The sequence below is a fragment of the Buteo buteo genome, chromosome 18 (genome assembly GCF_964188355.1).
Source record: "Buteo buteo chromosome 18, bButBut1.hap1.1, whole genome shotgun sequence".
In the NCBI taxonomy this organism is placed as follows: domain Eukaryota; kingdom Metazoa; phylum Chordata; class Aves; order Accipitriformes; family Accipitridae; genus Buteo; species Buteo buteo.
The window spans coordinates 8,054,147-8,071,089 of NC_134188.1; the positions used below are offsets into that span (position 1 = coordinate 8,054,147).

Below are 16,943 nucleotides of genomic sequence, written 5' to 3' on the forward strand. Positions count from 1 at the left end.
TCAGAGGCTCTTCTATCCCTAAATGGCACCAAAGAGAGCAGCTGCATATAGTGATTTGTTATAATACTTAACACATTTACTACACTCATTTCTATCAATTTATTTTGTATATATCAACAGCTTTTTATATGCATTTTTCTTAATTATGTAACTGTCATGACATGTAATGAAGCTGCAAGTTGTAGTTAGTTTTCATGCTGATTAAAACTGGTGTTTGGCTGTTTGTTTTCTGCAGCAATTACTTGAATCTTCTTTCCATTAGGTAGTGAAGTCTGATAATGTTTACAGGATTGCTTGCTTTGTTTTGAGGGGGTTCCCCATCTTTCTTCCCATGCCCTGCCCCAAGAAACAGAGAGCACATGCTCAGCAGTCAAGCAGGTGTGTTGGGGATGAAGCATTGGGATCACCTCTATTGGCACCAAAGCATTAATGATGACAGGCACATTCCCTTCTGTTCACATTGCTTAGCTGACAACTTACACACTTAGCATGTTCCTCTCCGATTTCTCCTGTCCCTTAACCTGTTACTATCATCAGCTTTATTGTGAGAGACTTAAATCTTTCTGAATGACAATTTACAATCATAAAACTATCATCACAGAAACAGGCAGCAAACCTGCTGTTAAATCTGCCCCCTCCCCTTTTTAACTGAGATGAATTAAATATCGCTGAGTTATCTCAGCAAATTATTTTTGCATTTGCCAGCAAGGGTCATCAACATTTGCACTAATCACAATGTCCCAGTTGTTCTGCTTCCATGTAGTCATTTTTAATTGTGCTACCTAAACTTGTAATGAGCTGTATTTAAGTAAGTTTGAGGTGAAGTGTAAAAGATATATGTAATAACGACACATTTACTGTATTTTTGGTATGTTACAGGTAGGACTAGTCCTATGCACAGAGAAAACATGTTGCCATTTATAGTTTAATACTTGAAGTAACTTTTTAAAATGGGCTTTTATAAATGAATTAATTAAATACAGAATCACAATGCTTTGCCTGGAAGTTCCTTCATGTTTTAATTGTATTGTGCAATTTCCCCATATGTATACTTTTCCATAAATGTTATCCATCTTAAGCCATTTATAACCATTAAAAGTGCATTCAAGATTTTGTACATCAGTGTTAGACCTGTTCATACTTCTCTGAAGTATAGTTCATGTTTAAATAAAAATGTTGTACCATTTTAGGCCTCTTTTCCGAAGTGACAAAATATGAATGGACTTGACACTTGAATTCATCACTGAATGCAACATCAACTTAATAAAAGTATGTGAAAGAATCTGAAAATTGCTTAGCTGTAGCCTGTGTGTATACTGGTGAGAAAAACTGCCTACCTGGGAAACATTTTGTAACTGTTCCACAGATTTTACACTCCAGCTGCAACAAACCTGAGACTACACTCATTCTTGACACATCTTCTAGGTCACTTGGTCTTGAGAGGGGAAATAAAAGAACTCTGACTTGTGGCTGACTATATTCCTTCAGGACGCTAAATGTGACTTAGAAATCAGATTGCGACTCAAACAGGAATCAGCTATGTTCCTTTTAGATCAGGAATGATCTCTGTAAGAGGGCAGTAACATCCAAGTTGACACTGACATGACAATGACACTGGCATTTAAATTCAACAGTTCTTTCCAGAAAGTTTAAAAAAACTGGAACATTTTACAATCTTCCATGAATTCAAGCCTCATACACCTGAGTAATTCTAGTTCATCTTGGTCCTTGCATGCCTGATGAAGTGAGCACTACCTACATAGTATCAGTTGTGTCTTGAGTATTGATCTCTACAGAAGTATCCCTTCAGAAGGGAGAGTGACCAGGAAGAGCCATCTGGTCAGTACCAGCAGATAATCCCTTTCAACAGAGCAGGTGTGTTCTCCTAGCTGTTGAAAGGAAAATGGTGAAGCTATACATCTAGTTCAAATCATCAGCACTGCACTTGGTAACTCACAGTTTTATGCAAAACCCCTGAAGAACAGAAGGCAGGCAGATGGTAGAGAGCCACAGAAAAAACTGTCTCTTTAGAAAAAGACAATAATAAAACATATACTGTTCTGTAGGACTACTTTTAATGTAAGATTTTGTATACCGTAGCAAGGTCTCATTTGTCATCTACCCTTACTATACTGAGTTACAAAACTACCGTAATAAGTACAACAGCAGATCCCATGGTAGTCCGTAATACATGCCAAATATAAATGCTCTGTATTAATCAAGATGTCCACTTTTTTGACACATTTAAGTGGTTTAAATGATCACTGATGTATCTGTGCTCAGGAAACTTGGCTTTCGTCAGGCTTTTGAAAGCTTCCCATTTTGCCTTTCTCTCTTCTGTGTTATGTTTGTACTCCTGTTCCCGTGTCAGGTAAGGTCGACTCAGCCAATATTCATTCTCAGCTTCAATTTCCAGCCTTCGGATCATTGCTTGCTTCATTGAAAGGGTAACCGGTCTTGGTCGCCTGTACTTTCCAATCCATTGTCTTCCAGGAATTCTCTTTCGGAGTAATACCATTGTTAAAAACATTATGCCTCAAAATACAAACAAAAATATAAAATACTGATTACCTTGGGGACTAAAATTAAAAATGTAACAAGAAAAATGAGAAACTCTTAACACACTACACTGCCTTTTAGCTGGCTGTTGAGTTTGAAGTTCAGAACCTGATACTCACAACCAGCCGTTACGTAGACAGTACAATGACAGACATACTGTAAACTTAAGACCAGAAAAGGGAAACTGAAATCTTTACTTAAAGAGTTTACTGAGTTATCCTTACATTGAGATTAAAGCATATAATCCATAAATTATTTATGAAAAATCCAGTGCCAGGTACTAATAAACAAAGGATTCACTTCATTCCTTCCTTCTTCAAATAGCTAACCGCATTGTCAAGACAGGGAGTGTTTCCAGGTCTGTCTTCTAGATCCAGATCTGGCCTTTCCTCAGTATTAAGTTTAGAACTACAGTCTCTCAATAAACTTATTAGTATACAATTACCTAATCTTGTATTTTAACTATGGGAAATCTGGTTTGTAGAGAAGAACAATATCCTGTAGTAGACAAACTAGTGTACGTAGAAAGCACAAATACAGTTTCCGACACAATCCACAGGTGTAACAAAGGCAAGAAAGGCCAAGCTACGTTTAGATTTGACACGCTTGCTCTTCATTAACCTGTTTATTAGTCCTAAACATGCCTAACTCCTAAGTCTCTCATTACACAGCATTTTCATCAACTAATAAGTCAGCCAAGGGCCTTAACACGGCATTAACCAGCACCACCGCTGAGAAAAGCCACCCCACCATACCCCACTCCCGCGGTGCAACTGCATGCTGACATTCCACTCCCCGACACAGTTCAGAAGGGAAGCTGCGGGGCTTCGCGGGGGCATTGCTGCCTCGCTCCCTGGTTCCTCTCCCGGCAGGGCAGGGCAGGGCAGCTCGTCTCCTCAGCAGTACCGGCTGCTCGCCCTCAGGCCTGCGGCCGCTGCGACCTCGCCGGGGATCGAGGCCGACACGCGGCACGACGGGGCTGCCCACCGGGGTTCTCCAGTGCCACAGGAGCCACCCGGGCCGCCGGGCACCCGCCAGCTCTAAGCGGGGCTCGGCCGGCGCGGCGGAGCGCTGCTGCCTGGGGAGCAGGATCCCCTGCCCCTTCCCCACCGGCCTTACCGCCCAGGAGACACCAAGAGACACCCCGCGCCCGGGCCGAAGAAGCACCGTGAGAGGCCACAGCGGTGCTCCGAGCCCTGTAATTAACGGGCCCCTCCCCGCCGCCCTCACTCACCGACTCCGGTGACGGCTCCAGCCCCCCCCCCCCCCTCACGGCAGGAAGCGAAATGGCGGCGGCGGCGGGCGGCCCGTCTCGCGAGAGCTCGCGGCGGGCGGGGCGTGGCGGCGCCAATGGGGCGCGCGCGGCCCGCCGTTCGAAGCTGGCGGCGGGCGGTAACCGTCCCCCTCAGGCAGCGCGCGGCCCGGCCCGGCCCGGCCCTCCATCTCCTCAGAGCCGCCGCCAGCCCCAGTTCCCGGGCAGCCGTTAACGGCCGCCTGCGCGGTCTGGGGCTAGCGGGGGTCGGGTCGGCCCTCGCCGGGTGGCGCTGGCGCTGTCCCTCTGGTACTGCCCTCCCCTCCCCTTCCCTGCGGGCGATGGACGTGTCGAGGGACTTCTTCGGTAAGCTGCGGGCCCTAGCCCTCACGCTGGAGAAGGAGGCGAGGCAGCTCGAGAGGGCCCTACGCGGAGAGGACGTGGGTAAGTGCCGGCCTCGCCTCGTCTGCTGACCGGGGCGACCGAGGGGGGCCGGGAGCGGGACTTCTCCCGCTCCCAGGGCCGCAGCCATGCTCCGGGGCTCCTGCTGTCGTGTCCGTCCCACCCCCAGGCAGCAAGACCCCGAGTTCGGAAGGTCATCTGGAGAGTTGCTGTCGGTGACTCGTGGTGATGGGCCTGGACGCTGGGGCTGATGGCTCTGCTGGGATAGCCTCGGGGCGGGGGGGGGCGGGAAGGCGGTTGGTCCTCGGGAGTCCTTGATTTGGGTTCCCGCCTGCTATTGTGCCCCAGTGCTCCTCTGGGCTGGAGACGGGCCTTTGGTGGGCCGGTGGCAGGCCTGGGCATAGGTCTGCAGGGTATTGCTTGGGCTTCCCCTCTTATCTTTGTCTCTCTGAGCTCCTTTGTGGGTGCGTAGGTGAGCTTTTATTGCGGGGATGAGCGGGATGAAATGGGAATCACGTTCTTGCTTTTATTCCTTTTCATGGACTGAGACAGGAAAATGCATTTATTTGTAAGGCTTGTTCTCTCTGCACAGCTACCTCAAGCGTCTAATTGGATTTATCACTGTGCTATCTCTTGTCACATAGCAGGTGTCCTCTTTTACACCATTTGCATTAACCCTGATTTTCAGTGAAATAAGTAATGACTGCTGCATGCGTAAGTGAATAATACTAGCATCTACCCACGTGCAAATAAGGCGGAAGAATTCAGCTTTTGTTGATGTATGTTTTTCAGTGGTGTCTATAATGCTTTTTTTCAATTTTTATTATTTCAAGTTCAAGCTCTTTAAGGATAAAAATTTAGCATAAATAATCCTTGATAGCCCGGGGACCTACCTATTGTACCAATGTCTGCTATACATCAATTTTTACAGTAGTAGCTGCAACAGTAAATGGAAGCCTGTGCAGTTTCTCTGTGTAGTTTAACATACTGTGCAAATTGCAGTCTTATGCTGTGCAAGGTACCCTAGGTAAACTAGTTTCTTTTTGTTTTTCTCTATTTTGACTCTCTAACATATGACTCCAACATGTCTATTATAGGTGATCACGTTCTGATGTAGAATGTCATTTCGCACTGAAATACTAACCCCCCCCTTCTTTCTTTCCAAACCCCTTTATGTGACATGCATATCAAAGACTATGAAGATGAATCTCCAATAAGAGTCTTGCATGACCTCCATTGTGAAATCAGGAGTCTGAAGGTAACACCTTAACTCAGTACTTCTTGAAAAATTGCGGGGGGGGAGGGGGGTGTCCATAAACTTACAGTTCTGTTTTCATCATTAAGCCACAATACAACGTTGTTAGTCAGCTGTTCTGACCCTTATTTTATTCATTTACCTCTAAGTCCTCATAATGGCTGTGGATGTTGGGGTAGTGCCCAAAAACTTTTGAGTGACTTGAAGTAGATTTAGCAGTATTTATTAGTTTGCAGTCAGTGTTGTCCCTTGGATTATCAGGGTACAAAGGTAACAGGGAAGTTGTAGCTGTGCCAAGGTGTAGATATAGGGGAAAAGGATTCAGGAGCAGCAGCTCCCTAGAGAAGAGGTATGCTTGTTTGTGTTTGATGACTGGCACTTAGAATAAAGTCTTCACAAAAGTTTTTCAGTACCTTCAGCCATTCAGTTAAACATGAAGAAATGTTCTTTATTTCTTTATAGCCCATTTTTCCTACTTCTATTAGAAATGAACAAGTGTAGAAATAATTGAGAGGTAAGCTAGAATATAAACTTGAGATTTACTATATGCTCTGCACTGATTCTTTGTACATGGGGAGTAGGAGTCCAAACTAATTGCTGCTATCTCGGGTTTTTTATGGAGTAAAAGCATATATTTTTGTTTGAGAGGTTACCAGTAAGTTGTTATCATACTGTGAACTGTCATCTTAGTTTAATGTTTTTAAGGTTTTGTACACTCGTGCCTTATATATTCCTGATATTTTGTAACCTAGTTTTTAGGTATAGATAAGACCTAAATTTGCTGCTTATCGTCATCTGAGTTGAAGTTTAATACTTATGCCCAAAATACTTCACGTGTAAACAACTACTATGTGATAATTTGAAAACCAGTATTTCTGTGTTTCCTTCTGCCCCCAAAGGAAGATGTTAATGCCAGTCTTGGTAAGAGTTGCTCTGAAAAACAAGCAATTCATGAGTTTATGAAGGCAAGTGAAATATTGATGCAAAGAAATGCAGCAGATCTTGGAAAAATAAGAGAGCTGTTCCAGAAATACGGCTACAAACCACTTGTCAAAGACTCTACAGGTAACACAGTATGTGAAGACAAATGTTCTCTTTACCTATGTGTATATTTCTAATAATTAAGAGATCAAGTACATCTATCTTATTTGCTTTATAATAATATCCAGAGGATAAAAGATTCTGTTGTGATTGGTGCCATAAGAGTAAACCAAAATATGAAGAGTTAGATCTCCTGGCATGCTTTTAAGTTAGTGTGTGGGTTTTGTGTTTGGTTTGGGGTTTTTTTTCCTCCAGTAATAGTTATATTCAGAAAACATGTTAGCAAACATGTTTTCATAACGCAGAGAATTATGCTGCTTCAGTTTCTCATGCATGGGAAACTATTGTAGATGCATCTGAATTGGTTTGTATTCATATGTGATGATTCCATTAACTTAAATCACCATAGAGAAAATCTTAAAATAACGTACTCCGCAGCACAAATGGGACAAGAGAAGCACATGCAGGGATTAGGTGACATGTGGCAAGCAGTACTAGCTTGATCGTTGGAGGTGGGGAGATCCTTAATCCAGTCAAAAAGTGCACGCACTCACACACCTGTGTGAAAAATCCAGATATGCCAAATGAGTTTAAAATACTATAACTGTCAGTACTACACTTATCCCTTTCGGTATCAAGGGCCCAATAAATCTTAAAGAAGCCTTTGGCAGGGTACACCTTAACCTTCCCCTGAGTGTTATCCAGTCATTACACAAAACAAAATTGTAGTCATGGATCATATTCACCTCTGAGTTAAGCTACTACACCTATTTTACAAAGATATGGCAGAAGGCTCTAATTTTATAGTCTCTTCCTTCCTGTCCTTTCTCTGCCTTTAAAGAAGACTTCAGAGCTACAAGGTTAATTTATTTTTTAAGATGTATTTTTAAGCTAAGTGTATCTGAATAGGTAATACCAATACACGTAAAAAGGTAATGCCTCTGCTATAGTATTTTAAATAGCTTGGCCCCCGCTTTCTTGCATTATGCAGAAATTCACAAATATTTTGGGGTGTTTCAGTTTATCTAATTACAGAAATGTACAAATTCCACGTTTGCTTATTTCTGCAGTGGACTCTTCTTATTATCTAAAAAGCTACCCTCTTTCATAAGTTTTTACTTGCTGCTTCATAACCTTTCTTCAATACTGTTTTTCTGGTCCTGTGTGCAGCCTTTGCTCTTTCCCCAAAAACATTTTCAGTTCTATACAAATTTTTTTTTCATTGTCATTTGTTGTACATTTTTAATCAATTTTCACTGTTGCACTGAACTAAAAACAAATAAGTATACTTAAGATTAGCACTTCCTGCCTGCTCCATGCAGGGAGATGAACTCTATTAAAAATACACTTGTGTAAAGATCTTTCAATTTCATTTTTCCTAGAAATAATATTTACCAAAAGAGTGGAATTCAGTAAATGTGTGACTTGTATCAGGCTAAGCTATATTTATAATATGACCTTCTGATATCTGTTGTAGCTTCAGGTTCAGTGCTTTAAAATGAAAGAAGGAATCTATTTTTTTTTTTACAATAATAAATAAAAAAATTTTGAATTGAGAGGAAGTTCCAATTTATTTTATAAATTCTTAAACCAGAAACTTCTGACATAATTTTTTTATTTATTATTACTTTTCTCAAACAGAAGAGGAGGAAGAAGTTGTTAACAGCAATTCAACAGTGTCTGTCCAGACTAAATCTGATGAAGGAAAAGCAGATGTACCTCATCCTCCTGCTTGTACTGAGAAGCCACTGGTGCCCACAGACCCACTGCGTAATCCCCAGCTTTCTGATTTTGGTCTTTCACAATATGTGTTCTCCAGGCCTTGGAGTGCAGTGAAAGGACAACACACAACAAATGCATATCAAGAAAATTCAAAGAACAGGACTCCGCTAAAAACACAGCCACCCTGTATTTTGCCCAAAACACCAAAATGTATGCTAAAGATGGACGATTATGAGTGTGTAACACCAAAACTTGAACACTTTGGCATTAGTGAACATACTGTGTGTATGAATGAAGATTATACGATGTCACTTATTCGTAAAACTGCTCAGACAAGCAAGAAGTGAGTACATTACTTCAGATTGTTTCTTTGCTGAATTTTCTGTAGTTTCTTCTTGCTGTACTAATTTCTTGCTGCTATTGCCCTTTTCTTTTTCTTCAAGCAGGTGGTACGTTATTATCTAACAGCTAGTTAGTTCTGTGTCTTTTCATGTACCCTGTGCAGTGCCAAATGCTGCCATGAAACACATCTCTGATATACTCCTTCCCTTGACTGCACCACGATAAGAATCTTCCATACAAAATCTATTTACAAAGGGAGAATGCACAGTAAATCTGTGATCTTTTGCTTTCTTTAACCTTGGATTTGGATTTGAGGATGTGTTGTCTGCAGTAGATATTACATAGCCAATTTAAAGGTTTCAAAAGCTTTAGGAATATAGACCTGGAATAACCTTCTAAAGCATTCAGTAGAATGCGTCATCGTAGAAACAGTGTATTCTCTCTTAGGTTATCCAGCCCCACCTTACAAACAGTTAGCTCTATTTGCTCTGTTTCAAAGACATCTCCAGATTTTCACTGTTCTAATTAAAATTAAACAAAAGAATTTGCAGCAGTGAGGTGAAGAATGCCTTAGCAGTAGATGTATTTTTCTATACTTCTAAGGTAATGTAAAGGTAGTTAGATCATGTTTTTATAGTTAGTATTAGCAACACATTCAATTTTAAAAGCTGACAGTATTTAAAAGAAACTCACTGTTCTGCAGCTAAATATTTGGTATTTAGAGAAATTATTCAAAAAACAAGAACCATATTCAAAATAAGTTGTGGAAATAATCATTCAACTTTTTTGTTTGTTTTTTAATCCCTGATATTTGCAATATAGGAACAGGTGTGAAGTTCTTCAGAACCATGCCAACTTAAGTGACTTTGCCCCCCAAAGATCCAGTTTACTGCAATGGTTAAATTTTGAGTGTTTTTAATTTTAAGATTACTGGGGAAAAAGTGAAAAGATACATTTTCTTTTAAAATAGCTTTGGGGTCTCTCCTTTTGAAAGGTTATATAAATACTAGAATGATTATAAAGCCCTATAGTATTTGAATTGTAATAATAGGAAAACTTACTGAATCCTGAAAGGTATTAATTAAAAAATTGTTCCCTCTCAAATAGTATTTTGAAAATAGTTTTGTCTTATCACACAATTTAAGTTCTTTTGATATCTATAACTTTTTGTGGATTTTGTACAACTTTTCCTGTTTAATGAGAACTGTTCTAAATGTGATCTTCAGCTTTAATTATGGCTGTAACTTATAAATGGATGCATCCACAAATGTAGATTCTATTTCTGTGGCTTCTAGTGAAACAATTAGACAGTCCACTGGTGATATTTATATATAATAAAAAAAAAATCACAGTAGCAGTCTTCCATACCCTAATGATAATATTAAAATTCTGTAGAGAATTAGTTACAGCATGATAGCCGTTTAAAACATCATCATTATTAATGACCAAAACAGATGAACACACACTAATTGTGACTCAAGTTAAAGCTGCGTATAGATTCAGAATTAGTGGCTTATGTGAGAGGTCATGACATCAAGTCATTAGAGTTAAAATGTTGTTTAACTATTTTTTACCTTATTTGTTTTGTTTATTTTGCCACATTAAGTTAGAGTTAGCTTGCGGTTTGATCAGAAAGGTTGAAACAACTAAACATTTGTTAGCTGCAAAAAGCACTCCTCTCACCTCTTAGTGAGAAGTCTCAGCATGTTAAATGGGCAGAACACTAAGCCAGCAAATAAAAAAGCAACAAAAAGAATTAATAAAGGAAAGATATTCTGCCCATTATCCAGTGAAAAAATCTCTTCCCCAAGGATCAGATAAGGAAAAAAACACTAGTACAAGTGGGGTAGCCTTATACCTGTAGTTTCCAGGTACAGAGACAGGTAGTAATGCTGACTTTATTGGAAACAGCCCTGCCCTTTTATATACCTTACTTCTGCCAGCCAGGTCTTGTACCTAGCTGAAATCTGTCTAGCAGCTGTGCATTGTGTGAAAACCACTTTAAAAATTAATCTCAAAGTTCTTAGAAATATTTAGTGGACTTCAACTCCTCCAACTTTGTTCTTCAGGTTTTCAGTTTTGAAGCGGGTGAAAAGAACAGTATACTTTGATGCACCTTCTACAAAACTGAAACAAAAAGTAATTAGGAAAGAAAAGAATAAATTGTTATATTTGTTCTTCTCCATTGTAAAAACTAAATCCCATATGGTTTCAGGTATCTGTAATACTTCCAAGGCAAAACTGACTTGAAAAATTACTTTTTTTTTTAACTCAAAATTTGAGATGTGTTCATCTAAGTAAAATATATTGCCTCAAATGGATTTTTTTTTTTAAAGCTTAGGCTTTTTGTAGAGAAGCTCTAAATCTGGTTCACATAGTTAAGATAACTTTTTAAACATTTAAAATTATCTTCTTATAGACACACTTTTATGTAGAGTTTAGGTTAAGCTTCCACTTTTTGTCTGGTATTGTCTCTTAACTCCCTATACCCTTCTTCCACTAGAATAGCTTGGATGTGAAAAAAGAATTTTAAAAAATTCAGTTTCCAGTTTTGTGGAATTTATATTAAATAGCTTTTCACTCTGAAGTCAGCTAGTGATAAACATAAGTAATCTTATTCAAACTTAAAAATAGAATGAAAAATCTTTTAGTGTTCACAATAACGTTAGTAGGTTAAGAGCCAAAAATATTTCCTCTTGTTGTTTAGAATTTTGTAGGCAACAGGCAATTCAAAATAAAATAGACTATACCCCAACACAGAATTGATCATATGGGACAAAGAAAATTGATCCTACCCTGGACACCTTTGTTTTGGTTTGGTTTTTTGGGATGGGGATTTGTTTGGGGGGGGCGGTTTATGCCTTGGATTGAAATCTCACTATATTTGATAATTTGTGGATGGACTGAACATTTGCATGCTACGAACTGCTGCAGTAGAATCCTAGATAAAGAAATCTATGAAAGAATCATTTTTGAGGAAATGTATTTTTGACTTGCATGTTGATAAACAATACTAGAAAAGTGATCAGGTTGACAGTATTCCTTTAATTGTGACTTCTTCATGTTACTTGAGAGCTAATGGACAGTTTTGGTTTTCAGTTTGGTTAAAAAAGATGATCATGAAGTGAATGTACCAGAAACGACATCCAGGGAAATCATGTTTACTCCTAGGCCAAAACCAAAAGTGACAGCTGAGAATGGTAAGTTAAAAATACGTGAAATAAATGTATATATGCATTTTTTTACATAACGCATGTGTAAATGCATTGTAAACAAATGGTAAACTTTTAAACTGTTTCTTCTTAAATATAGTTAACTCAGGCCCAGTCATCATATGAGTAGTAATGTCTAGAAAATGAAATGTTTGTGACTTCTGTGGGAAAGTTTCTCACTTCAATGTAAATCTTTGCTCATTCTTCTTCTCATATCCATCTAGAATTATGCAGAGGGATCCATCATTTTGTAACTGCAACTTATCCTTATTTGAAAGAAAAAACCTGTTTTGCCAACTTAGCCTTTTACACTGAGAATACCTATTAGATCTGTTTAAAGATAGGAAAGAAACTGCTTTGAAAGAGGCTAACAAGACAGTAACTTAAATCTTTCAAGAGTAGTGCTGAAACCTCTTTGAGAGGAGATATAATATGTTCTTTTGAAAATGTGAAGATCTTGGGACAAACATAGTGACAACTGAATATATGAGAAGCTAAAGCAATGTTAATTTAAGTTGGGCTTTTTCAGTTATGTTCAGTAGTGGGACTAGATTCACTTTTTTTTACATTTGTAGCTTTTATGGAATTCTGTATTTGGATGGTTCTTCATACTAAAAATATCAGCTAAAATGATAGATGCATTTTAGAATATGCAAATCTATGAAAAGCTAATAGAAAACTGAACTAGGGCACTGAAATTGATAATATTTATGTGTGTGTGTGTGTGTTTATGTATATATTTTTATTTTTGTCATTCCCCCCCGCCCCATTTCAGCAGCTGGCTGGATGGCTTCTCCTATGGTATTTGTGTTCTGTACTCCTGATGTGAAAATCCCTTCCAGAACAAATAATACAGTATTATCAAGGTCACCAGAGACAAATGAACTGCCTCTTCCCAGTCATACAGAAACACCACAGTTTCCAGATTTTGAAACAAGATGGCTAAAAACAGAAGCTAAGGTAGTAAATAGCAATTATGTACCTTTTCACACACTTTTTACCATAAGCAGTTTTTCAAATGTCAGTTTGGGATTTGTGGTGGGTTGACCCTGGTTGGATGCCGGGTGCCCACCAAAGCCGCTCTATCACTCCCCTCCTCAGCTGGACAGGGGAGAGAAAATGTAACAAAAGGCTGGTGGGTCGAGATAAGGACAGGGAGAGATCACTCACCAATTACCATCACGGGCAAAACAGACTTAACTGAGGGAAAATTAATTTAATTTATTACCAATCAACCCGAGTAGGGTAATGAGAAATAAAACTAAATCTCAGAACACCTTCCCTCCACCCCTCCCTTTTTCCCAGGCACAACTTCACTCCTGAATTCTCTACCTACCCCTGGCAGCAGCACAGGGGGACAGGGAATGGGGGTTGTGTTCATCACACATTGTCTCTGCTGCTCCTTCCTCTTCAGGGCAAGGACTCCTTGTTCTCTTCCCCTGCTCCAGTGTGGGCCTTTCCCGTGGGCTGCAGTCCTTCAGGAGCACACTGCTCCAGCGTGGGTCCCCCACGGGGTCACAAGTCCTGCCAGAAAACCTGCTCCAAATGTGGGCTCCTCTCTCCACGGGGCCACAGGTCCTGCCAGGAGCCTACTCCAGCACGGGCTTCCCACGGGGTCACAGCCTCCTTTGGGCACCCACCTGCTCCAGCGTGGGGTCCTCCCTGGGCTGCAGGTGGAGATCTGCTCCACCGTGGACCTCCCTGGGCTGCAGGGGGACGGCCTGCCTCACCATGGTCTTCCCCACGGGCTGCAGGGGAATCTCTGCTCCAGTGCCTGGAGCACCTCCTCCCCCTCCTTCTGCACTGACCTGGGGGTCTGCAGGGTTGTTTCTCTCATCTTCTCACTCCTGTCTCTGGCTGCAGATTCTGTTTATGTTCCTTCCCCCCCCGTTCTTAAATCTGTTCTCCCAGAGGCGCTACCACTGTTGCTGATGGGCTCGGCCTTGGCCAGTGGCGGGTCTGTCTTGGAGCTGGCTGGCATTGGCTCTGTTGGACATAGGGGAAGCTTCTATCAGCTACTCACAGAAGCCACCCCTGTGGCCCCCCCCCAAATAAGACCTTGCCCCGTGGACCCAATACAGGGTTCTTTTCCAATACTACTTTTTCTTATGTCGTTGTAGAAAATCTTTTTAATGGTAATTTTGTGAGAACGTTTATTAAATACTTTAACTGAAGGCATTTAATACCTCTTTTGCAGCAGGTGAAGCAGGGGGGCAAGACTGAGTCGGTGACAAAGAAGGATGCAACAGATAAACAATACGTAGAAAATAGCATTCCTTTTGCTGTGAGCTCTGATGATTATCTTAAACATTTTGGAGACCCTTCTCCTCCTAAAATAAAACACTATGACCAGTTATTCAATACTCCTCCACCTCCAGAAATAACAAGGATACCAGATGATGTTCTACAGGTTAGCAAACTTTTTTTCCTAAATATTTTTAATATCAAAATAATAAAATTAAAAGGCTTAGTTCTATCCAATTTTGTTCTTCAAAGAGTTCTCTGCTACTTATTAAAAATGTATAAACTGTAGCCTGTTTTGAGTTGTTAGATAATTCTTTTTATTCCCTTTTAATGTTTCCTCTAGATTCTGTCCAAGTATAATCATAAAGTAGACTCTTCTAAAGCCAAGGAAAAGGAGACCAAGGCAGGAAATACTATAAGATGTGGAAGTGATTTCACTGATTACTGCAATAAAGAGAACAGGTATGATTAAATTTTACAAATTTGGTTAAGTAATTTAATTTTAAGGTGCTACAAAGGTGCTTTAATGCATTTAGAAATTCATGCAGCTGCGTGCTCTTCAGCTACTAAAATAGCTCTTGTTGCTGTGACTAAGTAACTATTCTTTGGCATGGTAGCTGACTGCCTTTTTGTAAAGAATGAATATTATAATTGTGTGTTTGAATCCTCCCAACTTTAGGGAAAAAAAATAAATGAAGGTAGAGTTTTACTGTTTTATCTGTAGGTATATTCTGCTTTGTGGCAATGAAAGCACTGATGAATGCTTTCTTCTGAGTAAATTTAGGGAATAAAACTAAGGAACTGGAGAAAACTGTGACACAACTGGTTTCATGGTCGTTTTGGCAAAGACAAAGTTCTTTGAAATGCAAAGCCACCTTATGAACAATATGTGAGATTAAATTAGTCTACAATAAGCATGAGTAGTCTTTGAACAATGGAATAATAGCTTTAAAAAGAACTCAATCAATTTGAATAGAGAAGTTTTTGTGACAACTCAATCAAGTGTATAGATATTCCTGATTCAATGTAATGTATATTATGCTTGTTGGTTATCTGTTAAACTTGGGGTCAGTACAGATTATTTAGGTAAGAGGTACAAGGAACATGTATGGAGTCAAATAATCACAACAACCCAGAATGAGACTGATAAAAGTAGGTATCTTAAAATACTTGGAGTTGGAATCCATTTGAGTAATCAAATAGAGCAAAGCTCTTACTTTAGCTGACCCTTCTTTTTTTCTTGTCAAGATAATAAAGTTTTCAATGTTTGTGTCTTCTGCTAATTCAAAATATGATTGAGATAAGTTCATGAACTCTTCTGGATATATTTGCAGAGGATATCCTGGATTTTTCAAGCCAAACAACTGAAATCAAGCTCTGAAGACTTTGTTGAGACTGGTTTACATTCATGGATCTTACCACTGAGACATAACAAGCTCACAAAGCAAGAGAAAATACTGGTGGGAGGAAAGAGCCAGACAAAGGAAAAGCTTTTTTAATGGAGAAAAATTATTTATCCATGATGTGGATAAACTTGTTTGAACTAACAACTTGTGCTTAATTTTTTAATTGAAATTACTGGCAAAATATATTGAGGGTTTTTAAAATATATATTTGTGCTTCAGAGGGCTGGGGTCATGTATGAGGTAGTACTTCACTTGTTTCACCTGATTCTCTTGTTTATTGTGTATGCTTGCATTTGCAGTAGGCTGTAGAGAAGTGTAGTTAGGTTGCAATAAAGGGAAAGTCTAGTATATCACCCCAGAAAGTGGGTATCTCTGGCTGTTCTGGTGACACTGTACATCTTTTCAGGGCTGAGTTGGAATTGTAGTACTTTAACAGTACTTGGTATCTTCAACAGAAGCAAGTTTGGGTTTTTTATTGGAAGAGTAACTCCTGCTTTACTGTTTAAAACACTTCTATGTTATTAGTCATTTCTGCAATACTAAGACATATCAGAAATATTCCTGCATCAGGCTCTCTGTTACTATCTGACAGACAGGCATTTCTTTTATGCTGCTTCACCTTTCTTGTTTTCTTACATTGACATTGTATTAGGTGCTATACATCTGTTTTCCTTTTGACATTTTAACCTCTGTAGCCCTACAAGGTGACTCTGGATCCAATATGAATTATTTGAAAATATATTGTGCAATTGGTACTGGTTATATGTATCTTCAACTGCTAGAAAGATTTACTGGCAGGCATGTAGGTGACTGCTTACTCTCCTGTGCTGCTTGCCATGTGCATTCTGTAGTGGTGGTGTTGCTTCTAGACAGGCACATCTATCCCTGTCATAGCTGACCAAGCTTAAGTTCTCAGAGCTGTTGAGCACTTTTTTGGTATCTGGTAGTAATAGTAACTAGGATTTTTGTTTTCCTACCAGAGATTTTACTTTTGTCCACAAGAAATCCTAGCTGCATATCCTTGTTTGAAGCCAGTTTGCTGTTTCCAGTGTGAGCTATTCCTTTGAGTGGCTCCAGGACTGCTCTTAACAGCTGTACATGGTCTTCCTGTTGATGGCTAAAATTCTGTCACTTGTATGAGGGCAGGCATGCAACACATAAGAAGGGAGAGACTGTCCCAGGAGATGGGAAGAAGTATATACTTATCTGAACTTTCTGAACATAGCTCCACCTTTTTTTTTTTTTTAAATCCTCAGTATATGCAAACATCTAGAAATGCCTGAAAGTATTTCTCTAGTTGCGTAGATTGACCTGCCCTGCCTCAAACCTAGCAAGTAGAAGTGCCTTTTTCCTGCTATTCCAGTCACTCTCCAGGATAAGGATACATCAAATTAACTGAAGAAGCCGATTTTCTACTAGTTCTGGCCTGAGCACACTGTCATTTTTCTGTGCTAGCTTCTGTTTAAAAATATGTATGTATTATTATGTGTCAGTCTTTGAGCTTGATC

General features: G+C 39.7%; 2 protein-coding genes across 6 annotated transcripts; one reads left to right on the forward strand and one right to left on the reverse strand.

Moving 5' to 3' along the window:
• Positions 1-2,053: 2,053 nt before the first annotated feature.
• Positions 2,054-3,903, reverse strand: MRPL57 (mitochondrial ribosomal protein L57). 3 transcript variants are annotated; one of them, XM_075050747.1, is made up of 2 exons: positions 3,794-3,903; positions 2,054-2,535 (listed from the first exon to the last, which is right to left on the reverse strand). In XM_075050747.1, the coding sequence occupies exon 2, from the start codon at positions 2,528-2,530 to the stop codon at positions 2,219-2,221; it is 312 nt and encodes a 103-aa protein (XP_074906848.1). In that variant the 5' UTR covers positions 2,531-2,535; positions 3,794-3,903; the 3' UTR covers positions 2,054-2,218. The 3 variants fall into 3 exon arrangements, with proteins under 3 accessions (XP_074906848.1, XP_074906847.1, XP_074906850.1); XM_075050746.1 differs by lacking the exon at positions 3,794-3,903 and adding an exon at positions 3,679-3,772; XM_075050749.1 differs by lacking the exon at positions 3,794-3,903 and adding an exon at positions 3,315-3,645.
• A 163-nt stretch (positions 3,904-4,066) lies between these two features.
• On the forward strand, positions 4,067-16,697 carry SKA3 (spindle and kinetochore associated complex subunit 3). Of its 3 annotated transcripts, none has more exons than XM_075050737.1 (9): positions 4,067-4,255; positions 5,407-5,471; positions 6,368-6,533; positions 8,151-8,574; positions 11,673-11,773; positions 12,561-12,745; positions 13,983-14,195; positions 14,373-14,491; positions 15,364-16,697. In XM_075050737.1, exons 1-9 carry the CDS (start codon positions 4,153-4,155, stop codon positions 15,395-15,397), a joined length of 1,410 nt encoding a protein of 469 aa, XP_074906838.1. In that variant the 5' UTR covers positions 4,067-4,152; the 3' UTR covers positions 15,398-16,697. The 3 variants fall into 3 exon arrangements, with proteins under 3 accessions (XP_074906838.1, XP_074906839.1, XP_074906840.1); XM_075050738.1 differs by having other exon boundaries at positions 13,986-14,195; XM_075050739.1 differs by having other exon boundaries at positions 12,564-12,745.
• The last annotated feature ends 246 nt before the right edge of the window (positions 16,698-16,943 follow it).